The sequence below is a fragment of the Pteropus medius genome, unplaced genomic scaffold (assembly GCF_902729225.1).
Source record: "Pteropus medius unplaced genomic scaffold, Ma_sr-lr_union100, whole genome shotgun sequence".
NCBI classification, from domain to species: domain Eukaryota; kingdom Metazoa; phylum Chordata; class Mammalia; order Chiroptera; family Pteropodidae; genus Pteropus; species Pteropus medius.
The window spans coordinates 2,947,298-2,972,959 of NW_024349798.1; the positions used below are offsets into that span (position 1 = coordinate 2,947,298).

At 48.6% G+C, this 25,662-nt stretch overlaps 1 protein-coding gene across 2 annotated transcripts in view; it reads left to right on the plus strand.

Annotated features, from left to right (window-relative positions):
* RAB40C (RAB40C, member RAS oncogene family) overlaps positions 1-25,598 on the plus strand; it is a 27,891-nt gene extending 2,293 nt beyond the window's left edge. For both annotated transcript variants that reach the window (XM_039884753.1, XM_039884754.1), the window contains exons 3-7: positions 17,671-17,731; positions 18,285-18,345; positions 22,330-22,407; positions 22,681-22,903; positions 23,699-25,598. In XM_039884753.1, the coding sequence (XP_039740687.1) occupies positions 17,671-17,731; positions 18,285-18,345; positions 22,330-22,407; positions 22,681-22,903; positions 23,699-23,979 (704 nt within the window). In that variant the 3' untranslated portion in view covers positions 23,980-25,598. The remainder of the gene's footprint in view (positions 1-17,670; positions 17,732-18,284; positions 18,346-22,329; positions 22,408-22,680; positions 22,904-23,698) is intronic.
* Positions 25,599-25,662: the final 64 nt, after the last annotated feature.

Genomic DNA, 25,662 nt, shown 5'->3' on the forward strand with positions numbered 1-25,662 from the left:
TGCCTTGAAGGCAGGCTGTTCCCCTGAGGTGTTTACTCAGTGCTCAGGGAATCAACACATTCTGCTGGAAGAAAATGTCCCATTTACAACATTAACATTCTTTTAAAATATCTGATTTCATGGCTAAAATACATAGCAAGTACACATCACCAGCACTTGTCTGAGAATCCCTTGATTTACATATCTAATGTAATAAACATAGTTATCTTGTCCAGCAAAGCACTGTGGCCAGTCCTCCCTCTGTGATGAGGACCTTGTCCCAGGCCACATGGGGTGTTTCCTTAGAACTAGGGACTCTGCTTATAGTATGTCAGTGTCGAGTCTCTCCAAGGACCTTTTGTGCTTCTGGAAATTCTGTCTTGTCTAACTAATTTTGCTTCAAGTTTTTGCTCTCCACACCCTTTGTTGCTTTGTTTCTTGGGCTCTTGTCAGTCCTGTCTGACTGCTCTGAACATTTGCTGTTTGTTAAATTGCTTGCCTGTGGGCAACTGAGAGTGTGGATGCTGTTTTTCTGACCCTTCCATTTTAGGACTTGTCAGGGTTGTTGGATTGCCTGGACTAGCTTAATGCCCTTCCTGTTCTATCAGCTTCAGCAGTGGGCAGCTGTGCCACATTCACACTGTGCCACCTCCTGAGGCACGTGCACTCAGTCCTAGTTTTAGAGGAGACTTCTGGAAGGCAAGAAGGGAGGAGCCTTGGTTTTTTTTTTAGGTGAAGAAGGAAGAGTGTGAGGTCCACCGGGGTGTGTGAGTGAAGGCCTCTGTTGAGATTTTAGCAGACCCCTTCACCAGCCACTACCACCTTGATAGGCACTTGGCAGCAACCATCAGAGATGCCCCTCCTATCTCAGTGGGTAGTTGAGTTGCTTTTCCAGTAGTAGTGTTGCTTCCTGGAGCACTGCTCCTGGGCTGCTGGTGGTGTGTGTTTGAAAGAGCATGAGAAGATTGTGAGAGGGGTTGGGCTTTGTCAGGGGCAGCAGTGTTTTCCCGGGACATAGATTTATATGCTTCTGAGGGTCAGCTCAGTCTCACCATTAGGTACTCCAGCTGGGTGCAGCAAGCATTCAGGAAACACAGAGCCACTAGCCAGAGAGATAGGACCCACCTCCTATCTCCTCTGTCAAATAGCAGTGCATTACCACACTTCCTATGACATGCTGACTGAAGCAGGGCCGGTTTGAGTAAAATGTGGAGACCTGCCTTAGATAGCGGAGGTGTTTGGTCCAGCAGAGGATCATCTGCCAGAAATGGTGAAGAAAGACCACTCTTAGAAAGGCTCCATGTGCTCTTAGGACCAGGGCACACTCAGAGGCCCCTGCAGGTCTCCCAAGGCGTCAAGCAGAGAAGGCACAGTGCCTGGCCTCTGTGTCTAGGGACCCTCAAGTTTAAGACATGCACAACTTGATGAGTGGGTCTTTGTAGTCAGGGCCTCAGCTTACTGACTCGAAGGCCCAGTCTTCTTTATCAGGGTGAAGTTGGTGGACTAGAGTGTACTTCTTTTTGCTTCTCCAAAGTTTTCCTAAGGGTGACTTTTGGGGGTTTTGGAAACTCTGGAGCAGCTTGTTCTCAGGATTCAGTATCGTGGGAATTTGTCCTTTGAAAGAGTTGCAATATTTAGGAGTTTTTTTAGTTTTGATCCTCTTACAAAGGACATACATGTATTTTTTTTTTTTTTTTAGTTGTTAAAGCCTTCAGCATGTTTCCAGGCTTCTTGTTTTTGTCCTAAACTCACATGGTCCTTCTGACTAGGAGCAGATGACCCATGGCAGGGAGATCCCCGCCTGGCAATGGGCGTGTAACAAAACCCCCTTCCTTGGGCCAGATGACTTGCCCACATTGAAGTCTTGTCTAGCTTGTTCCTCACACAGGTACATGAGTACGTGTTGCTCTCCTCAGCTTCACAGACATGTGAGTCATCAAAACAGCCTTTTCTAGCACTGGCACCTGAAGCAGTGATGAGCCATATGTGACAATGGCACCACTCCCATGGGAGCCCATAGTGGCTCTTGGTGTCTGGTGATGCTGATGTGTGCCATGCTTATAGGTTTCCATAGACCTGGAGACCTTCCTCTCAGGAGGTTTGCTTTCTCTTCTTAATACACAGCAGTGGTTTTAGGAGAGGGTCTGTGCTCTCCTCAGGCAGAGCAGAACACTTTGCATAGAGGTTCCACTGAGCTGTCTGCTGGGGAATTAGGCTCCAGAACATAAGTGGCAAGGAGACTGGGTTGTGGAACTGGCAGGAAGGAGGTAGAACATTCTGTGAGCAGCTCTGCTCTCCAGTGCATTACCAGATCTGACTGCTTTAGGGTGGTGGGCCCTGAGGTGGCATGCTAGGTGTACCCTAGTACACAGCCCGTCCCATTTTACTGCGGGTAGTGAAGGCCCTGATTAAGACAGTTGTGTTCTCTTTGCCTTTGCTCTCACAGATGTTTACGTTGAAGATTGAGGGTTGACAGGAAGATGTGTTGTAGTGTTGATATGCTCATGTCTTAGAATTCTCAATAGTGGGTATAACTTCATCTCTCCCTGTCTGCTTCTCTAAGGTCAGTGTTGGTGGGAGCTTCCTTGTGTGCAGGATGCTCATATTCTTTGATCCTAGGATGTGCGGGGAGGGAGAAAGGAGGTAATTGTGATGGCCGTGGACAAAGCCAGGCAAGTGCTGAGGTCTGCCATGAATGTTTGGGCCTACTGGTTATTTCTATGTTACTGCTGTGCCCATAGTGCAGGATTCTATGTGCTTGTGCCCCCAGCATGCCAGAATGTGGGCTGTGGCCCACGTCAGCCACCTGGCAGCTAGGCCAGAGCTCACCACATCCGCCAGCTCCATGGCTTTGCACTGGACAATTCCAAATGTCTTTTCTTACCTAGCTGAAAATGGGTTTCTCTCCTCAGTTTAAACCTCAGGGACACTGCGTCTTGAGATGCTCCATGCTGTTTTCATGAGTCAGGCTATGCCTCCGACCCATACAGCCCAGATGGCTTGTCTTCTATAGCTTTGTCCTCGATACTAGCATGAGATTTACACATAGGAGGCGCTAACTAGATGTGTATTATAAATGAACAGCCTATGCTCAGAGTCCCTGTTCTGTGGTCACCACACAGCCCCTCCCAGTCTCTCTCTTCGTCTGTACTTGGTTGGGCCCTCATATCTGGGTTTTGCCCATTTTCTGGGCCATTTACTGGGAGTTTGCCTTTCCTATGTCAGATGCCATGTTCCAAAGTGGGCCTTGGCCTGAGCATGACATGTGCGAGGCCCAAGGCCAAACTCCTCAGAGCTGCTCCTCATCTAGTCCTCACCACCACCCTGTGATGGAGGCACTGTTATCATCCCATTTTACAGATGAGGAACTGAGACTCAGGCTGAGAGCTCACAGCTGTCACAGGCAGCTTGGGGCCCGACACCCTCAGTCTTCCTAGGTGCTAGCTGTCTGACCCCCTTCTCTGGGAGCCTGGTGCTGTAGTTGGTGGGGGAGACCCTCTTCTCACTAGGCGCCCTCACATTCTCGCCTCCACCCTGGACCTGGCTCCTCTCCCCAGTGACCACAACCCTCCTCTTCAGTGCTTCCTTTCCTTGCAGGTTCTCAGTGCATCCCAAACAATTTTTCTTTCCTTCTTCCTGGCACCTCTGTCCCTGGTCCAGGGCGAGCCTCCTCCCTCTGCCGTGGAGCCTGGGACCAGTCACTGAGGCCCATTTGTTCTCCCTTCACTGCACTGCTCTTGCCCTGCTGCCTCCCTCTTGGCACTGCCCAGCAGAGCAGCAGAGCCCTGAGAGCTTCCAGATCAGCTGCCAACCAGGGCAGCAAACCATGGGTTTCCAGAGAGGTTTCCAGAAGGCCACACAGGGCAATGCGTAGACCCATCTGCCTGTCTGCCCCTTTGCCAGAGACACTCACCTGCTGTGTGTGGTGTAAAGATCAACCTGCCCCTATCTAAGAGAGTGGCAGGCTTGGAGAGACAGGGTTCCTTACCCACCTCAGTTTATGCTAACTGGGCTAATTTGTAATTTGGACTGGTATGGCCTTTCTTGAATTTTCAGAAAACAAGTTAATAGGTAGAATATTTTCAGTGTTAAGTTTTTCCCCAATTTCTAGCACTTGCCATACATTCAAGCAGATAACAGGAAAAGGCTTCCACAGCAGATGCACTGCTATACAGAGCTGGGTCCCTCTTTCAGGGTAATGTGGTCACAGTGACACTGCTGTGTCATGTTGTGTACACATATGTCTTTGTTCCCATCATCAACAGTGTTTGTGGATTGGATGATGAACTAAATAGAAACATGTTTCAGGAAGGAAACCCTACTAGGGAGTGGGGAAGTAGGCAGGAGGGTCCCACAGGTACTTTCTCTTCCTGTTCTATTTGAATTATAATTGGTAAGGTATGAAATTGCTGGTCCCTGAAAAGCTGGCCACTTAACCTGGTCTGAGGCCTAGGTGAGAAGGAGGAGAAGGGAGTGGAGTTGTAGTCAGTTAGTGGTACACCTCTTGATGGTTGTTGTGACACCTGGGACCACACTGGTCAGGGTGTCATCCATTGGGCGTTTAGAGAAAGTAGGGGAAGGTCTCAGTGTCCAGCCCCCTGGTGTGGAGCAAGCTGTAGAAAGAATGGGAGAAGGGAGGGCTGTGGGGCAGGATTTACCGCCCTGGGCCCTCAGGAGCAGTATGTTTGGACTGTGAGCACAGGCAACAGAGACCAGGAAAGGGGCTGAGCCAATATCAGGTGTGTGGGGTCATCCTTTGGGTGGGAAATGAGGGTAAACACAAGTGAATAAAGTGAACTCGAACTTCGAGATGGTAACTCAGGTTTCCTGGTTATAATTGTACCACGTAGAGCCAGTAGTGATGGGCAGCTCTGATGTCCACAGTGCATGCTTGTCTTCTGCCAAAATGGGAATATCAAGTACCTCATTGACTGTATACATGTGTTCTTTAGAAGGTAGAGAAGGAATGGGGCACAGGTAAACCCAGCACCACTGGAGGAGGTGGGGACCCAAAGACATGAGCAGGACAGTGGACATGAACCAAATGAACTTTGGCCACTCAAGGCGCTAGGCGCTGATGTCTCAGAAAAGTATGAAGCTTTGGCTAGACACACAAAAGGGAAGCAATTCATGCAGAGTCCGGGGTGTTAGGAAAGACACGCCTTCAGGAGTGAAGAGTGGTCTAACCAAGAAGAAGTGCAGAGGGTGTGGCATTGGGAGGTCAGCATCCTGAGAAGGGGCATTCTCTACCCCCATTTTTGAGGAAGAACAGAGAGTGGAAGAAGGCGCAAGTGCAGGAAAGGCAGGCACTTGACCGATTTTGAAAAGTGTCAAAGTGTGGACAGCCAGGTAGGTGCCAGATCTCTGGGCAAGCAAGTTAACGTCAGATCTCGGCTGGGTGATAAGCATGTGTTCCAGAGCTCAGGAAGCCAACATGTGGTTCCCCGGTTAGGTGGCAGCACTGTTGCTGAGGTAGGCCTGCATTCCCTTCAGTAGTTCTTAGGATCATAATCTGGGTCCTTGCCAACCTGGACCGTCCAGGCAGCAGTTGTCTATCACCTGGGCCATGGTTAGGGTGAGTGCCTATTACTTAAGTCTCTGCTGGGAGGCATGAATGACAGGTTAAGTGACATTATCAGGATTTGGACGCTTTGTACAGCCTTGAGTGACTGAAGGAACATAGTGACACCCAACAGAGTGTCAAAGTTCTGTGTCCAAGAGTCATTGCAGAGGAATTGGGGGCTCTAACTCGGCAGCAGCCATGATCATCCACTCTGCCCATGGACTGTCGTACTTTTGTAGCATGGTGTCCCTGAAGCCCTTGTGCCTGGTGCCGCTATTACAGATACACCACCTAGCACTCATTCAGCGAGTCTCCTATTTTTACCCAATCGTTTTGTATTGATTTGTTTACCGTTGTTTTGGCCTCTCTCTTCTCTGGTCAGTATTGGCAATACTCAGCTTTAGGAGCTGAGTCCAGTTTTCTTACAGATACAGTTTGAGCAGGGGGAGGCTTATCCCTGGGCACAGATCTCAGGAGCAGTGTGGCAAATGGAATCCTTGTCAACCTGTAGAAGTTGTCTCCCACAGGAGCCGATGGTCCTGGGTGCACGCTTATTTTTGTATGAACACACATGTATGCACACAGCTCTCTCAGTCACTGGGGTTGCCAGTGACTTGATTGGGTCCATATCAGCAGTGACCATGGCCCTCGATGGATGGGAACAACTAGGTGGTGGTATTGTTAGTGAAAGTATTTTCCTCATTTTAGGTCACTTGGCCAGGATTACAGAGTCGCAGAGAGAATATTCTCATGAAACATACATGGAAAGTTGTTTAACCTTAAAATTAAATAGGATGGAACACTCCCCTGTAAGTCTATCACTATTACAGTAGCCAAGATATGGAAGTAACCTAAGTGCCCATCAATAGATGATTGGATAAAGAAGTTATGGCACGTATATGAAATGGAATGTTACTCAGCCATAAAAAATGAAGTCTTACCCTTTGCAAGGACGTGGATGGACCTAGAGGGTTTTATGCTGAGTAAAATAAGTCAGACAGAGAAAGATAAATACCATATGATTTCACTTATATATAGAATCTACGGAACAAAAGAAACGAACAAACTAAATGAAAACAGGCTCACAGATGCAGAGAACAAACTGGTGATTGCCAGAGGGGAGAAGTGTTGGGGTGCTGGGTGAAAAAGGGGAAGGTATGAAGTACAAATCAGTAATTACAAACGATCATGGGGATGTAGAATACAGCACTATGATGACTGTGTGTAGTGCCAGATGAGTGCTAGAGTAACCGGGGGGATCAGTTCATAAATTTATAAATGTCTAACCATTGTATTGTGTACCTGAAAATAATATAAAATAATAATTAAAAAAAATACTTCAACTTAAAAAAAAAAGAAAAATCTGAAATAGCCTAAGGGTTCAGCAGCAGAAATATGTTATATTCATAGGGTGAGATTATTATACATCCTTGAAATATGCTGGTTTGAGGAATATTTAATAAATATGCAAGGATATGGGGAAATCTCTGTTATTAAGTAGGAAAAAAAGTATTCCTAATTAGTCTATCAGTGGGTGTCAAATGAAAGAATTGTGGAGTGAAATACATGAAAACATTAACAATGGTTATCTCTGTGTTTGGAAATTATGATTAATTGTTTAAATGCCCTGTATTTCGCCAGGTTCTATATGTGGATCTGTTTGTTCTTTATGGACAACAGAAGGCTTTGGTTTGGTTTGGTTTCGTGTGGTTTTTAAGGCATTAAGGAAAAGTTCTTCCTTCACAGGAAACCAGTCCACAAACTGCCCAGAGTTTCTCCTGTAACCGGCATGCTGGTGTAGACACAAAGGCATTTCGAAATTTATTAGGTAACTTCTGCTTCCTTTTCCGTCCTTCACCAGGCAGCCCCCTTCCTCCTCTCCTCAGCGACAGGCTTAAATGTGTGCCTGTGGTGGCAGACCCCAGCCCGTAGGAGGGCAGGCATGGGAGACCTGCAGATCATCCTTGTTCCCAGAATTTCTGTGCAGTCAGCACGTTAGGGGATGGGTGTTCACATCTGGCTCTGATCTTTATTCAGACTCATTTTGTAAAGTAATTCAGCCTCTTATGGTCAAAAGGCTTACTAATCTAAACTCTGAGCAGATCAGTACCTTGTGGGTTACTTTTTCAAAAAATAAATTGTATCGAGTTATAATTTACCTACAATAAAAGGTACCCATTTTAAGCATACTGTTGGATGAGTTTTGACAGGTGTATATATACATTTCCACCTCCCCTGAGAGTTCTCTCCTGCTTCTTGGAAGTGGGTTCCCCAGGCCCCACTGGTCTGCTTCCTGTCACTCTAACGTGCTTTGCCTCTCCAGAATTTCCTGTAAATTGAATCATACGGTACTGTGTTCTTCATCTTTTGTTTGTTTCACTCAGCATAATGTATGTGAAATTCATTTATGTTCTTCCTTTTTTGTTCCTGAGTAGCATTCCTTTGTAGGGATATATTTGTTTATCCATTTACCTATCAATACGGTTTTAATTATTTACTGATTTTGGCTATTGCGAATAATACTGCTGTGAACATTCTTGTACGAGTTCTTTAAACATGTTTTTAAATTTATTTTTGTGGTAGAAATATGCATATTTATCATGTTGGCCATTTGTAAGTGTCTGATTCAGTGGCATGAAACACATTTGCAACACACACGTTGTTGTGAAGTGTGTGCTTAACATATAAGCAATTGCCAAACTGTGTCCTAAAGTTACTCTTATCATTTTGAGTTCCCACCAGCAACATGTAAGAATTCCATGCTTTACACTTTGGCCAGTGTTTGATGTTGTCAGCCTTTTTTTCCTTTTAATCAACTTTATTGAGGTATAATTTATGCACCAAAAACCTGTATCCATTTAAAGTTTGCAGTTTAATGGGTGTCGACAGGTATATATATATACCTGAGAAACCATTGCCACACTCAGTCCTCGTGCTCTTTGCCGACTTCCTTTATCTGCCCCCAGATCTGGCAATCGCTGACCTTTATGTTATAGACTAGTTTGTATTTCTAGAATTTTTCTATCAATAGAATCGTATCATTTGTACTCTTGAGTACCTGGCTTCTTCATGTCTCCATTTTCTGTGAGATTCAGCCACATTATTGTGTGTAGTTGTAGTTCACTCCTTTGTATTGTATAGATTTCATTGTGAGTACTGCCTGCCATGTCTTTATTCTTCTACAGCTGGGCTTTTGGATAGTTTCCATGTTTGGGTTATTCTGAATAGTGCTCCTATGAAAATTCTCATACAAGCATACCTCAGAGATATTATGGAATCTGTTCCAGATCACCTCAGTAAAACAAGTTGTAATCTTTGTTGGTGAAGGGGTCTTGCATTCAGTTTGTAAAAAACACAATACTTGTGAAGCTCAATAAAACAAATTATGTCCGTACATGTTTTTGGTGCGTATGTACACACATTTCTGTCGAGAATACTCTGAGGAGTTGGTTTGCTGGGTTGTAGAGTACGCAGTATGTTCGGCCCTAGTAGATACCAACAAACAGTTTTCCAAAGCAGTTGAGCGAGTATAAAGAGTTCTCATTCTGCTTTCATTTCAGCAGGTGCCTGTTCCTTTATAATAGCCATATAGCCTCCTTCTGTGGATTACTTTCTGTTACTTAACCATTGACAGTTAGATGGATTTTTATTTTGTATCCAGTTTATTCGTAATAAAAAATAATGCCGCAGTAAATAGCCTTTAGTTACTTTTGTGCCTGGATATTTCTTTTCTGTTACTGCTGTAACATTATTTTATGGTTCTGTAGGTCATAAGTCAACAGCCAGGGTGTCGGCTGCTTTCTGCAGGTTCTAGGGGAGATACGTTTCCTTGCTAGTTGAGTTGTTGGCAGAATCCAGTTCTTTGCTGGCTGTAAACTGAGGGCTGTCCCAGCGTCTAGAGATCACCCACATTCTTCACTCATGTTCCCCTTATTCCATCTTCAAAGCCAGGTCAGGGCCGTCCCAGGCTTTGAGTCTCTCATTGCATCTTATCTCTCTGACTCAGCGGGAAGAGGGTCCTTTGCTTTAAGGACTCCTGATGACATTGAGCCCACCCTTCTCAAGGTCCATGACCCGCCCCTTTGCCTTGTAGCAAGCATATTTACGGGTTCTAGGGATTAGGATGTGGACATCTTCAGGGCTGTTACTCTGTTCACCACGGCTTTCTAAAAAGTTCTTTTATTGTTTTGTTTTGATAGATTTTTGTAAGTACAGTGGCTGGTCAGAGGAGTGTATGTTTGCATTTCTGTTAGATACTACTGGTATTAGTTACCAGTGGACTGAATGTTTGTGTTCCCTCAAAATCTATGTGTAGAAACCTAACCCCCAAGGCAGTGGGATTAGGAGGTGGGGCCTTTGGGAGGTGGTTAGATTTTGAGGGTGGAGCTCACAAAGGGGATTACTGCTTTATAAAAGACCCCACAGAGCTACCTCACCCATTCCGCCATGTGAGGACTCAGCAAGCGGACTTTCACCAGAAAAGGGCTTTGCTGGTACCTTGGTCTTAGACTCTTAGCCTCCAGAACTGTGAGAAATAAATTTCTGTTGTTTATACACACCCCTCTCCCCTCCAGTCTGTAATATCCTGTTATAGCAGCCCAAGCCAACTAAGAAATTACCACAAACTGAACATCTTAAAATAGCACCTACTTATTAGTGCATAGTTTTTGTGGGTCCAGAATCTGGGCACAGCTTAGTTGGGTCCTCACAGGCTGCAGTCAGCTGTGGGCTGGGGTAGAATCCCTTCTAAGCTCACGTGGTTGTTGGTAGAACCTAGCCGCTGTCGGTTCCTGGCCACGTGGGCTTCTCCATAGGGCAGCTTGTTCATTGAGCCAGCAAGGGAGAGAATCTGTCTGTAGGAGTCTCGTGTAACTTGATCTTGGAGGGGACATCCATCACCTTGGCCCTACTCAGGGTCAGAAGCAAGTCTTAGCTCCCACCACCCTTAAGGAAAGGGGTGTAACCAGGGGCATGAGTGCCAGGAAGTGGGATCCTGGGCCCACCAGATATTGCCTGCCACACCACTCAGTATTGTCTCTGTCACACGCCCACTGGGATGTGTGGAATTCTTTCTGTTCCAACACATTCTGCGATACGAGGCACATTTCCTTGGCATAAGCATGTGCTGTGGCCTTACCTATACGAGAGGACGTGTGAAGACAGGTCAGGTGTCTTGGACTCTATGCATGTCCAGAGGACCACCTGTGCCTTGGGCTGCCTGGATGGCTCGTGTGTGGATCCCAGGGCACTTCCGGCTGCCTGTGTTATGGAAAACTTTTTCTGGTTCCTAGAAGACCTGATGTTATTGTTTTGCCTTTTGTCTGCCCTTGGGACCTTATTTTCCCTCCCTAAGCAGTAACACTAAGAAACAGCAGCTGCCCTTCCTGGGTTTGGGGGTGGTACCCTCACGTTACCAGCTGGATGTCACATCACACTTCATTCAGACAGCCTGGCTGGGGCCATGCTTCCCGAGAGGTTCTGCAATCTTGGAACTACGTAGAAAACCAATAATCTGAGCTTTTGACACAACAGCATCTCCTGCCAGTGTGGAGGGGCCAGGCCGGGCTGCGCTGCAGTCTTCCATGAAGTCATTAGGTGACCTGAGTTCAGCCAGGTCACCTGCCTCACTGTGAGGGTGTGGCATTTATGGTCCACACTGCCCAGGGATGCCTCTACCCCATCGGGGGCGGGGGGGTGGGTTCGCTGCGCAACGGGGAGAATCTGCTGGGAATGGTTTCCTTTCCCTGGAACACTAGCCAGCATTCTAGTTTCTGGTGCTTAATTTAAACACTGCAAAGGAAGACATTGGTTAGCATTTTCTACGTCATTCCTAATCCATTCTTATATTAATTGTTTTTTTTTGTTCATTGTTATGAATTTTTAAAAAGTCCTCCTGTGGCTTTTAATTTTGTTGGAAAATAGCTGGATATTTACACACTAACCTCCCGTTTCTTCATAAAAGACTGGAACCTCAAAAGAAAAGGAGATGGCAGCAAACATGCTATTGAGCAGATGTGTGAGATGTGCCCTCACCCAGAGGTCAGCCGAATTGTGCATAGCAGTCTTCATTCTGACCGGCTCCTGCTCCCGCTGAACAGTGGAAAATTGAACTTAAAAACATCTAAAAATCTTGTTTTATGCACCCAAAACAAAGCTAAGTGGGCAGATCTAAACAGACGGCTGAGAATTTTTGGTTCTTGTTCATGTGTGTGTCTTCTTTTGCCCTGATTACTTCATAATTTCCTAGGGCTGTATTGGGGGTGGGTTTCTTGGGAATCTGTTTTTCTGCATCAGTACTAACAGACATTCAAGCATTATGACACGCTAAAGGAAGGGACATGGAGGAGGAAAGCGTGACTTCCAGCCTGCTCAGTCTGGTGACTCCTGGTAGAACACCACACCTGGACTTCCAGCAGAGGGGCCACTGTGCTATATAGGAGAATAGTCAGCCCAAGGCGAGTGGTTTATGCACCAGATTATCCTTGACAGGCTGGCCACATGAGTATGGATGCCCCACTCAGGTGGCAGGTGTCCCACTCCTGAGAATGGGAGGCTACATAAAGACAAAGCTGGTGTTCTGCTGGTCAGTGCTTCAGCCTTCCTCCTGTGCATCCCCACAGTTCTGCTTATAGCTCCTGCTGAGGTGCATCTCAGCAGGCAGGAGGGTAAACTCCCCAAATCGCCAGGACACGAGTGACTTTTGGAAAACAAAGTGACATTCTAGAAAGTTGAAACTTTAATCTTTTTTGTACCATTCATTTTTCCTCTTCTACTTCTTTTTTCTGAATCCATGCTATGAAATACCTCTTTGATGGGCAGCAGAGTCAGCAGCCAGGTAATTATAATGTTCCTGCAACTTTAGCCTCTGTCAGCATTTTTCTGGAGCTGGTGAGCTGCTCTGTGCACCTCCCTGCCTTGGGTGTTGTCAGGGGCTGAGACCAGCAATGCAGGGACACGGTGTTGGGAGGCCGCCAGCTCGTGCCATGCTGAGCCCTGGAAGGTCCTTCTAGATCAGTGCTTTGCAGCATCTCCTTTACTGTCGTGAAAAAGAATGAAATTCATAGATAATGTATTCTGTTTATACTCAGAATAAATAACAGACATGTGCATGTATATGTAGATGTATATTTATAATATAAAGGAGAAAGAAGGGGGAGTGCAAGGCATTGTAAGATTGTTTATATTCCAGAAAATCAGTGCTTGGGTACAATTGTACTAGATACTGAGGTGACAGTAAAAGTGTTCCTGGTAAATGGTACCAAAGTGGATATGTCATTCTGGGACTTTTATTGCTTACTAAACATTATATTTTTAAACATTTATCTATGTGGATACATGTAGCTTTTGTTCATTTATTTTCAATTTTTTATTAAATATTCAGATTTTCAAAAAAGAAAAATATGTACCTAGTATAGGTGTCACTATGGGTGATGTGGTTTTTCTTCTAAAATGGTGAACAATTCTCGGTAAAAGTCTGAACAAATGAAACACGGCCTCCTGTGATTCGCAAGGTGGTGGCAGCCCTGTAAAACATGGCACAGGGCAGCTGGGCAGCAACATGAGTCCATTAGCTCCCGGAACAATGCCTGGTGTATAACAGAAGTTATAAAGTGATTTATGTCAAGCGAATTGCCACTCCCTTCAGAAACTCCATGAAAATAATAGAAAAGATATTATTAAAAACATGTGAATCCATCAGGTGAGAGAGGTTGACCATGTGGGAAACAGGTGCTACTGCCACGGCTGAGCGCAGAGAGCTGAAGCCTGGCCTGTGAAGGGCTGGTGGGGACCCCACAGTTCTGGATCCCACACCCCATGTACCCAGGCCCCTCTGAACTCGGCCCGAGGGGGATAGGCTGAAATCAGGGCAGGGGCCAAATGGCTGGATGGCCCCCCAGCAGGGACACAGGAGGTCCACTCTTTGGGAGAATCGGGCACAGTAGAGGGCTCAGTGCAAGTCCATTCCAAATGGGGAGACCCTGGCTACCCCCCTACTCCTGGTGCTCGGGAGCCCATGGCCGCAGACAGTCTTTGCTGGAACAGTCATTAGCCCAAGAAATGTAAGTTCCGCACACCCAGAGGCACCTGGCAGCTTCATCATAAGCCCAGTTCAGAAACCAAAGTTATACCCAGAACTTCTTGCGGCTTTTTAGGATCTCTGAGGGGTGAATGGACAACCAAGGGTCACCCCAAGGTGAGGAAAGGCATCTGAGGACCTTAACAATCTTATAACTAATGTCTGAGGTATACGGATACTGCATTCAAGAACCAAGAACAGGAGGCTATTAGAAAGGAACTTTCCAGAGGACCAGAAAGAGCTTTTAGAAATTAAATTAAAAATAGCAGAATTTTTTATAAGATCATAGAAGGGCAAGAAGATAAAGTTGAGGATATCTCCCAGAAAGTGGAAAAAAAGACAGAGATGGGAGAAAAGATGAGAAAACTGGCTAATGAGAGGCCAGGATGTGGGACAGAGGAGTGTGTGGGTAGAGGAGTGAATTGGGGACCTAAAGGCGAAAAGCGCCCCCAGAACACTGGGCAGATAAATGCCCTGAAGCTTTCTGAGTAAAAAGGACACATGAGAAGGACCGGGAATCAGAACACTCATCTCCCCTGGCGCCTTTGGTCACCTGCCGCTGGCCCTTGGTGGCCTCCCCGAACACTTGTCCACCCAGAGTGTGTCTGCAGTCCTAGGGCCTAAGATCTGGTCATCCTGTGTGGCCCCTCCCCATGTGTGAGCTGCTCAAGTTCCCAAGAGGCCTGGTTGACCCCTGGGCACCAGCAGAGGTTCTAGCTTCCAATAGCTTATTTTTCTTCTGAATGGTAATGACTGTGCTATACAAGGTGTTAAATATTTTGAATGAAACCTCTGGTCATCATTCTTTCAAAGAGCTGCTCAATATTTAAGGACTAATGGTGTGAAGTGAGGGAGGAAGTGATTGAAATTCTCCAGCAACAGTCTTTAGACCTAAGAATTGTCACAGCTGATTCATAGTGAAATTTGGTTGACGCCCATCTTTACAGCCGGGAGACTTTGCCCTTCTATAGGTGTCTCTGGGTTCTTTCTGGGTTTGCTATGTCTTTTCTGTGTGTTTATAAAGCTCACCATAAGTTTTTATCCAGATTTGAGATGTGAGAAGCAGAATAAGCATGAAGAATACGTTTGAATTTTTATCAATATCCAAGTGAGCGTGTCCGCCAAGGGGCTCTGTGCTCCCCTCCTCCCTGAACCTGTCTTGACGTATTGGCTCCCCAGCCACCCTCAGCTGGACCCTGTTGTCCACAGTAGGGACCTGCTGCCCAGTTTCCTCAGTCTCCTCGCAGGGGTGCTCAGCTTTCTTGGGGTTGCCCGTGCTGGCACCAGACATGGAGGCCACCTGTCCCTAGAGGCCGGGCGGGACCAGAGTGTGCCAGAGAATGTTGCCACTGTCTGTGAGTAAACCACTTCAGTGGTGACATCATTCAGGCACCGAATTCCAGCTTCTGCTTTGCAGTGTTCTCTAAGAATCCTGTTCCTTGACGAGCTCTCCGACCCAGTGGGAGGGAGGCAGGGCCGTGCAGCAGGAGGGGCATCAAGAGGAGAGCTGCTCCTCCTTGATACCAGTTCCCAGCTCTGAGTGCCTGTCCACATGGATCCCACGCATGTGTTTGGCAGAGCATTGAGCAGAATCGCTAGAGAGCAGGGACCGCGTCCTTTCTGACACAAACTGAAGTTAACGCCATGTTGTCCTGAGTGGAATGTGGGCAGATGGGTCAGTGAGGCGCATGATGCTGGTTATAGGAGGAGGCCAAGCAAGGCCCTGCCGAGGTGCTAGTCCTCCCTGGAGGTGAGTGGAGGACGGCAGCCTGCTCCCTGTACCCTGTCTCTTAGCCCTTCCTGGGTGCCCTGTCCTACCTGCAGCTCCCTGCTAGGCCTTTGGGCCACAGTGCAACCTCCAGTGGCTTGGCTGCAGGGCCGCACCTTTCATGGTAGCTAGCCTCGGGGTGAGGGCCAGAACAGTGTCCAGTCACCTCAGCCTAAGTCTGCTGGGCTGATTGCCACATGGAGGGGATGCTGCCTAGAGGATGGGCATCCACATCCACAGGCTTCCTGGAAATTACTCTCACAGGGTCCATCTCACAGAAACTGGAGCTAAGACTGAGAGGTGAGTCCTAGGCCAAATTTGTGCTTCCTGTTTGATAGAGAATTCAGGAGTTTCCACCAAAGAAGCTGGTTATCAGCAGACAAGAACTGGGGGGAAGGACGAGTGCAGAGGAGGGCATTCGAGACAGGCCTGAGTTCTGTTTCTTCCTGAAGAATAGCTCTTTTACTTGAGAATGTGTGCAAGAGAATTTTCTCTTACTTTAAAAAAAATTTGTGGTAAAATATACATAACATGAAATTTACTATTTTAGTTATTTTTAGGTGTACAGGTCAGAGGCATTAAGTACATTTACACTGTTTTGAGACCATCATCACCATCCATCTCCAGAATTTTTCCATCTTCCCAGACTGAAGCTCTGTCTTATTAAACGCTGACTCCCCGTCCGTGTCCCCCAGGCTCTTGTAAACTGTAATCTATTTTCTGTCTCTATGAATCTGACTCTTCTAGGGGCATAATACACATGGAATCATACAGTATTTGTCCTGTGTCTGGCTTATTTCCCTGAGCATAGTGTCCTCAAGGTTCATCCATATTATAGCATGTGTCAGAATTTCATTCCCTTTTAAAGGTGAATCGTATTCTATTGTATGTATAGACCATTTTGTTAGTCCACTCATCCCTCGATGGACACTTGGGTAGTTTCCGCCTTTGTGAACAACGTCGCCATGAACGTGGGTGTACAAATACATATATGTTCGATTCCCTGCTTTTACTTTTTTGGGTGTAAACTCAGAAGTGGAATTTCTGGATCATATGGTAATTCTGTGTTTAATTCTTTGAGGAACTGCCAGACTGTTTTCTATAGTAACGGCACTGTTTTACACTCCTACCAGTAGTACACACGGGTTCAGATTTCTCTACATCCTCACCAACCTTTGTCATTTTCTATTTTTCTTGATAATAATTTAAATAGGTGTTAGTTGATCTCTCATTGTGATTTGATTTGTATTTCTTTGATGAGAAATGGTGTTAAGCATTTTTTCATGTGTTTATGGTCATTTGTATATCTTTAGAGAAATATCTATTCAAGTCTTTTGCCCAGTTTTTAATTGGGTTTTTTTGTTGTTGAGTTGTAAGATTTCCATATATATTCCTGATATGTGGTTTCCAAATATTTTTTCCCGTTTCTTGGATTGCATTTTTATTCTGTCAGGTGTCCTTTGGTGCATGGGAGTCAGGTTTTGATGTGTGGTTAGGAGCTGACCAGGCAGAAGCACAGCCAGGATGCAGGCACAGACGCCTGAGGGAGTGCAGGCCCTCTGACATGTGCTCGCGCTTGCACACACACTGGGTGAGAGTGACACCTGTGTTAAAATGCTCATTTCCAAGCCCTCTTGGAACAAGTGATATATAAAGTCATGAAACTGATGACATTTTTAAGGCTTAAGAGAGGAGGAGAAAACGCTGAGCTTTTAGAAGTTTTCAGAAGGTCCATAAACCAGTTGAAGGTCTTACATGTAAGATAACATATCTAGCACTCCCTGTGCCTACGAACTTCTTTTGGACTTTTTCCCAGAAAAGTTTTGTTTTTTTTTTTTAAAGAAAGAAAGAAAGCTATGGCATATATAGGTTTTTCAGAGAGCTCTTCAGAGAAATGGCATTTTAGAAATTACTTTACCCTTAATACTCCAAGCACGCTCCAGTTGTCAGTACTGGGCACCTATGGTGAACCTAAGAACTTGAAAATATGATTAGCCTTTGAGAGTTCGACTTGAGATCTATACAAAGTAGGTCAGTTGAAGATGAGCTGTCCTCTTTCGGGCGTGCCGGACTCCGCTTCTCTGCCACCCTCTCTTTGGCCTGTGCTGTGGTGCCCAGCATGCTCGCTTGCGTTGCTGGACTGGAGCCACGAGAAGGCTCAGCTGGGGGCAGCAGGCCACTCCACCCAGCTTTGCTGGGCTGTGAGACTGAGTCCTGGTGAGGCAGGTCTTGGTAGACTTGTCCGCAAGGCCTTACCTTCAGCCACCCTCTGTTTCCTCACAGGGATCGACTACAAGACGACTACCATCCTGTTGGACGGCCGGCGGGTCAAGCTGGAGCTCTGGTGAGTCAGGAGCTGTGCAGGGCAGCGGTGTCTGGGGGCAGGGGTGCTGTAGCACTTCAGAGTTATTGATGGGACCTCCAAAGCTAAATGAAGTGTCAAGAATCCTTAGAGGAACAGGAAGGAGTCTTATTTACATTTCATTTGGAATAGCTGTTTAAAGATGTCCTGTGTAAACGTGGTATGGATTCTGTTTGGTGATACAGGAACCAAAAGGTCCAGGGCTGTTTGTTCTGATAAAGCCCAGCTCCCTTTGCCCACAAAGGCTCATTTCCAGTGGCCACAGCCCCTCCTCCCTCTTCCTTTGCTACACTCTAAGGAGCATTTTCTAGAACCTTGAAGTCAAGAGTACATTCCTAACAGGGTTGGGTTTCTCCAGCCTGGCAGGGCAGTGTCCCTGAGCACCCAGGCCCACAGAGGTTGGCCAGTGTGAGCTGTGGAAGGGGAGGGGAAGGGGGCCCTGGGCTGAGCCCCTGGGAGGGATCATGTTACACATGCCGGAGTCCCACGGGCTGCATCCCACTGACCGCCCCTGTCCCCCGCCCCTGTGTTTCAGGGACACATCGGGCCAGGGCAGGTTCTGCACCATCTTCAGGTCCTACTCCAGGGGCGCACAGGTAAGACCAGCAACACTGCCAGTGCCGCTCTCCGGAGGGACAATTCATGTTTCTGTGCCGTCAAACCCTACATGTGTGACTCTTTCTAAGGAAGTTTTGATGTTTGGACATCAAGCTTCCACGAGGCCGCCCTCTGAGCTAGAGGCCTCAGTCATCAGAGGGTACCAGCTCCCTATGTCCCCACTCTCTGTTCCCACTCTGTGTCCCCACTGACTTCTGTGGCTGGTACTATGGGAGGTGTGCTGGGACCCAGTACTGTGGAAACTCTGCTTGGTCATCTGGCTCACTAGAAACCAAAATGACTTCCCCCTCACATAAGACCTTCACTTGTGGAGCAAGGAGGCTGCCAGGGAAACCAGGTCCATCTCAGGGTGGGTGGCTGCCAGGGCTGACTGGGCTGGATTCCTAATCAGGTCTGTGGGACTGGGCATTGGAGCCACTGTGGGAGGGACCTCAGAGAGGCAGGGCATCAGCAAGGAGTAGGAGATGGGGGGCTGTCCCAGGGGCTGCCATGAAAGTGCACCCAAGTTGGGTGGGTGTACAGGGGAATGGGGCCACCCTGAGGGGTGTGCAGGGGCTTGCTTGCCCCTCTCTCTATGTACTCTGGGCCCTACAAGATGCTTGCATGCTGAGTGGATCTGTGTATGATTCAAGGCTAGAAGGAGAGGAGAGAAGTAGTTGCATGAACAAACCAGCTCTCGGCTGTCGCTGCCATGTCAACGTGAGGAGTCTGGACACAAGACCAGTCCTGTCTACAGTGCAGAGCAGTCCATGACCCCCCTCAGCCTCGACTTCGAAATTGCCAAGGAGGCCTGCAAGTTCAGACCTGCCCAGTTCAGACCTCCCCAGGCAGGGTCCTCTACCAGGAGCAGCACACACTCATTTGAGTGGGGGTGTTTGGGTGCGTTTTGGGGCCCCTGGCTTTGTGGGCCACAGGTTCCAGGTGGGCCTGCACTCAGCAGGAGTTTCCTTTCACATTCTCACTCTGGCTTGGGCTCATGGGGAGCCTCATGTGTTGTCCTTTTTGCTTGTGGGTCAGGATCAATGAAATCTGCAGCTGTCCGGGTACCGTATACTTCTGCTCTTTCTGCTTCATGGGACTTCAGGAGGCAGAGAGGGAGAGAAGTCTGCAGCAGGGGTCTCACTAAAGCCACTTAGGTGTTGGGGACCCCTGACCTGCATCCTCCTCCAGGGCTTTCCTTAGTGGGGGTTCTCAGACATGGTGGGAGGCGGGGAGATGCTGAGTGGGGGCCAAGGACCCCTGGCTGGGCTTGGTGGCTCCTATCCTGGGAGTTCTCACAGAGGTATGGTTGTTGGTACCTGGAGCTCCAGCTTGATTTCCCCCCAGTGTGTGCTGGTGTTCTGTTCACCTAGCAGTTCCACCTGGAGCAGCTGATCCTAAATAATCAGGGTGTGGATCATAGCTTGGGGGCGTTTGTCAGCACCCCACGTCAGCATCAGAGGTGAGGGTAAGTAGCGAGAACTGCCTGTGAAACCCAACATCAAGAAGGCACTGAGATCAAACCTGAGAGGTTCCACGTGCTCTGGGTATAAACATGGAACAGACTGCAGTCATTTCTTTTCAGCTAATTGAGGACACCTAACAAGCCTGGGCATTTGCCAGATTACACAGTGTTTCGGGGAAGCAAACACTGTGTCATCATGTCCATGTTCTCTCCAAAATGTCCAGCCCAGTCAGTTGTGTGTTTGTCATTGCTCTTGCTTTAATTCTGGAAGTTTTTTTGTTTGTTTGTTTGTTTTTTATCAATTCTGGGCTTGAGGAGCCAGTTGCACACCTGGGGCCTGGGTGGTGGATAATAGACTCTAAGCTCTAGGCTTCTCTTAGGTGCTGTTGTCTCGGTGGCATTGCTCTTCCTTGTCTCATTTCCATCCTGCCTGGTGGTGGCAGTGCAGACTGAAAGGCTAGGTATCCAGAGTAAGTGCCACCCAGTTTGGTATGCAGAGTAGCAAGACCATCTTTCCCAGTCGAGTTTTGTATTTCCTGATACTCTCCCACCCTCGGTTAAGAGTAGAGAGGCCTTGTGGGTCCCTCAGGGCCCAGGTCACAAAAGCTACTGCCAACCCTTGGCTGCTGTCACCTGTCCTGCAGCAGGACTGTCTTGTTCTTACCATGAGTATCGTTTCTGTTCCTGACCTCCTAGACCCATAGCCTTCGTTTTCTGTTGCTGAGGTCTGAGGTAGCCTCTTGTGGCCCTGGGAGGCTGGCACATCCTGCTGCTGGAGACAGTGGGACCCCTGGGCTCAGCGTAATAATGGAGCTGGGGGCAGCAGATCGTCCTGTTTAGTTGAGGACTTGGGGTCATCTGGACTAGCAGGGCCAGGGAGAGCAGGGCCAGGTGCTAGTCTCCTTCTAGATAGAGAATGATTGATTCATTCATACAAAAAGGGGTTTCATGTGGAAAATGGAATGGAGCGTGCAGTTACCTTTCAGCAAGTACTGATTAGGACACCAGCGTTCCACTTGTCACTGCCCAGGTGGAGAGGCATATGGGCCAGGGACCATTTGACAGTTGCTCCCCACTTACAGTGCATCACTTGCTTCTGGACAGAGCCTGGGTGCTTGTGGGCGTGGGCAGACGCTTCCACGTGCAGCCTGTGTTCCTTGGGAGCTGTACCATACAAAGCATTACACATGCCAACATTTAATTTTAATTTTTTAAAAATGCACTTCTTTACCTTGGTTGGGGTTGTGGTTGTGCAGGTATATATATTCATCCAGATTCATCAAACCATTCATACATAAAATCTGTCCTTTTTCAGGTGTATAAGCTATAGCTCGATAAATACCTTTGACAATAAGGACATCCACTCCTGGGCCCAGCAGTTCTACTTCTTATAGGTCAAGCTGTATGTGCTCAGAGATTTATAATAATATATGACAAAATTACCTGCAAGCCAACAGCAGCACTGACTGATGAGCTTGGTGGGGGTGCAGCCACTGTGGGGAAAGGCCCAGGTAGGGACTGGGTGGTTTGCACCGTGAACTGTCTGTATTGGAGTGAGCAGCACTGTGTAGAAACATCCAGAAACAATAGGTTATTTCTGGAGGAGTGGGGAGAGTAGAGGAGAAGGAAAGCTGCTATTCATACTCTAAAATACTAATTTTTAAAAATGTGAGCATGTGTTACTTTTATTGTTTTAAAAAAAGTATAGTGAGGATCTGTTTGTCCCTCCACGTGTTTGAGACACACAACTGCACAACTGACCTCCCTGAGGGAGGTGATTCTGGTAACTAAGACCCTCTCTTTGATTTCACTGCCAAGACAGTGATCACTGTGCTCCCTGCTGCCTGCACTGTGACCAGCTCTGTGTCCAGCTCTGTGTCCTTCCTCCCTGTGCTTGGGGAGTTGGTGGATCTCCTCTGTCATAATCCCTACCCATGAGACTTGGGCAGCCCCAAAAAGGTGATGTCTGGAAGAGGCAGGTGCCACCTGGAGGAGCAACCAAGGGCTCCCCAACCGCCTTGGGGTGCAGTTGAAGTTGAGCCCAAGAGATGGGCTTCTGCTCACTATTTTGAGCTTTTCAACATTACATAGGTAAGCATAAGCAAGAAGATAATAAGCTCCCATCCAGCCTTTCAATGTGTGGTTACATCCATAGAAACCTTTTCTGTGTGGTGTGCTGTATGTTTATATTTCATTTTAAAACACCGTACTGTACATAGCATTTGGGATCTGCACTTCTGTCAGTTGTGCACCTGACTGGAGCTGGCACGTTTGCTCTGAGGTGCACTGTTGTTACTTTTATTATCAGCGAGGCATGTCTGCACCTCGACTTCCTCTGTAGCCCTCTGACTGCACATGCAGTTTGTTTCATGCTGAGAGGGCTGGTCTTCAGACCAGTAATTTTTTAGGAGGGGATTTGGAGGGCCAGTACCATCCCTACCCAGCCCCAGGCTTTCCGTCCAAGAGCCTTCAATCTGGCCAACCCCTCAGCCTCATGATGCCCACATCTCCCTTGCAGGGGATCCTCCTGGTGTATGACATCACCAACCGCTGGTCCTTTGATGGCATTGACCGGTGGATCAAGGAGATTGATGAGGTAGGTATGCACCTGCAGACACCCCCTTCATGGTCACCCCCTCCCTGGGGCACGTGCACTCCCATTCCCTGCAGAAGCCTCTTGTGGCCCCCCATTTGTCGCCCCTCCCAGCTCTGTGCATCCTCTTGAGCACTGACTACAATGGTACTTGAAGGCTGGGGTGCTGTGCCTCACAGATCTGAACTCCATCCCATCACAGAATCAGGGAGGGGGGTACAGCCAGGAGCGCGGCATCCCGCGTTCATGGCTATACTGAGTCTTATGCGCCCCAAGCATGCACCTGGAGTTCCCCGGATCCTGGTTGGGAACCGGCTACACCTGGCCTTCAAGCGGCAAGTTCCAACGGAGCAGGCACGTGCCTATGCAGAGAAGAACTGCATGACCTTCTTCGAGGTCAGCCCTCTGTGCAACTTCAATGTCACCGAGTCCTTTACTGAGCTGTCCCGCATCGTTCTCATGCGGCACGGCATGGAGAAGATCTGGAGGCCTAACCGAGGTGAGGCACAACTGTTGGGGCCCCTGGGGCCTGAGAATTGATTATTGAGGGCACCAGACAGGCGGCCCTTTAGAGGTCGTAGTCCCTCTCAGGGGTTCAGGCTCCCCAGTAGTAGGCCTCCCACGATGTGCCATGACTAAACTAACTTGCTCCCTGCATGTGCTTTGTTTGGGGGTCTTGGAATTATTACACCTAATGATGCCCTTGTGCTGGGGGTGGTGCCATGGGCCCTGGTGTGTCCCAGAGCAAGCAGGGGAGTGGCTTCCAACCCCTCCCTCCTAGAGCTGAGCTGTAAAGAGTCTGACTGTACCCTTTCCTGTGCCACGAGCTCAAGCCATGTCCTCCCAGAGATGCCAGAGGTGGCCAGTGTTTCTGGAAGCTTCGGTCTCCTGCCAAGCACACTGGGAGCAGAGCTGGCTAATCCCTCAGAAGCAGGGTCTCCCAGGGTACTTCTCAGTGTGCAGCTCTAGGGAGAAAGCCAGAGCAAGGCATCTTCCAGTGGCTGCTTCTGGTGGCACCTGGCACAAGGTGGAGTGGCGGGGTATCAGGATCCAGGTCCAAAAACCTCAACCCGCCACTGAGCATCACTTGTGCTCATCTGACCAGATGAAACTACTCAACCCTAAGTATCCCCCGTACCTCAGGGCCTTAGACTGTGAGCTCACTTGGTGCCTCACTGCCTTCCCCCCAGCCTGAACCCCCCTCCATTATCTGACCACTCTACCCATGGTCTGACCCCCTTTCCTCATAGTTTGACCCCTGAGGTCTTACATAACCCCTTTCTGCACCTCCCAGTGTTCAGCCTGCAAGACCTCTGCTGCCGTGCCATCGTCTCCTGTACCCCTGTGCACCTCATCGACAAGCTCCCTCTGCCTGTCACCATCAAGAGCCACCTCAAGTCCTTCTCAATGGCCAATGGCATGAATGCTGTCATGATGCATGGGCGTTCTTACTCACTGGCCAGTGGGGCAGGGGGTGGTGGCAGCAAGGGCAACAGCCTCAAGAGGTCCAAGTCTATCCGCCCCCCACATAGCCCGCCCCAGAACTGCTCCAGGAGCAACTGCAAGATCTCTTAGCAGGGCAGGCAAGCACCACCTGTCCAGACACGCTCGAGGAGTGAGGGCTAAGGCTTGGGGAAGCTCCTGGCCGGGTGCTGGGACGGCGCCGTGTGCAGGGTAGACTTTGGCCACATGGCCCCTCCTGGGAGCGTGGGACACACCTAGCGGGCAGGTGTTCTCAGCCAAATGAGCCCTGTAGGACAGCAGAGGCTGCGCTGCGGAGCGAGCCCGGGTCCCCACATGCTCTGCCTGATTCCACCTTGAGGGGACTGTCCTGAGGTCCCACAGGGCCTGGCTCGCTTTCTTATTTATATAGGAGACATTTCACCACTTTTGTACCTTTTTAAAGGGCCGACAGGGAAGCCTTAATGCAGCCACGGGATGAGCCCAAGTGGGCTCGTGGAAATAAGCTTTGGGACATTAGGGAGGGATTTGAGGCAAAGATGGGAAGGAATCCACTGTTCCGTACACTTCACATGGGGTGTGGGCTATGCAGGGGCCTGTGGGGACACATGAGCTTTGGGCAGCAAACTTGGACCTCACTACCCATGCTGGACTTTCTGAGCATGGTGACCAGTGTGCCCACCACACAGTGCTGGGCAGTGGTGTGGGGGTGGGCCTAACAGTCTGCACAGTGGGGCTGCAGCTTCCTGGGTTCCTGCCAGCCTTCCTGGGTGATGTCGCCGTGTGTCATGGAGCCGTGGGCTCCCAAGAGGACTGCTGATGTTTCTGGGAAAGGAGAAGTGGGGTATGCCCCACATCCTTCCTCACGTGGGGGCACCTTTGGTCATGTTTACATATGTTGCTATATGAGACGGGCTCAACATTTCTCCATGTGAAGATGCAGAGCTGTCTGTAGGTGATAAATACTTGAGGGACTGCCAGGTACTCTGCAGGTCTGGACTGAGTCACCACTCACTCGCTTCCTGAGTGTCTGGACCTGGCTCTCGCCAGCTTCTGTTCCCTGACGACCTTGGGTGTCACTCCATAGCTGCTTCTTGCCTGGCATCGCCCCTCTGTGAGGTCACGTCATCAGAACCATCCTGACCCATTTCTTAGTGATGCCACCTGGAGCAGCCACAGCGGTGGACCCAAGTCCCTCCTCCAGGACCCGGCAGCTAGCCTTGAGCTGGAGGCCTGGCCTCTTTCCACCCACCTGGCTGGTGACATGGCCGTCGGTCACACTGGTGCTCAACTCTACCTCCTGCTGGGGCCTCCCTAGGCCTGAGACCCCCTCTCTCTGGGACTCCTTTGCAGTGGGTTTCCTCTGGGACAGTCCCCACGCCTGCTGTTCTAGGACACAAGTTGGGGCGGGGGTAGGGGCCGAGGCCTGTGTAAGCAGGGGCTCCTGGGGACCCCAGCTGAGGCCTGGCCACCAGCAGGATCAGGCAGAGGAGGCCCCACCTGCCCTGTCCTACCAACCTGACCCATTTCTTTGAACTTTGAACAAAATCACGTGGACTTTATTTGAGGGTGTGGACTGTCCTGCATTCACCACATAAACACTACCCTTCACTGCTGACACTCACACCATTCCTGAGCTCCTTTTGGACTGTTTGTTTCTTTGTACAGTAAATGTAATTCAGCTCTGACCTCCAGGCTGTATTTTATGTGAATTAAAGTCTGGTTTTAACTGGCTGGTGGGTTGGAAGTGTGATGCGGTGACGTGTGATGCTGATATGATAGGTCTAGCACAGCTTT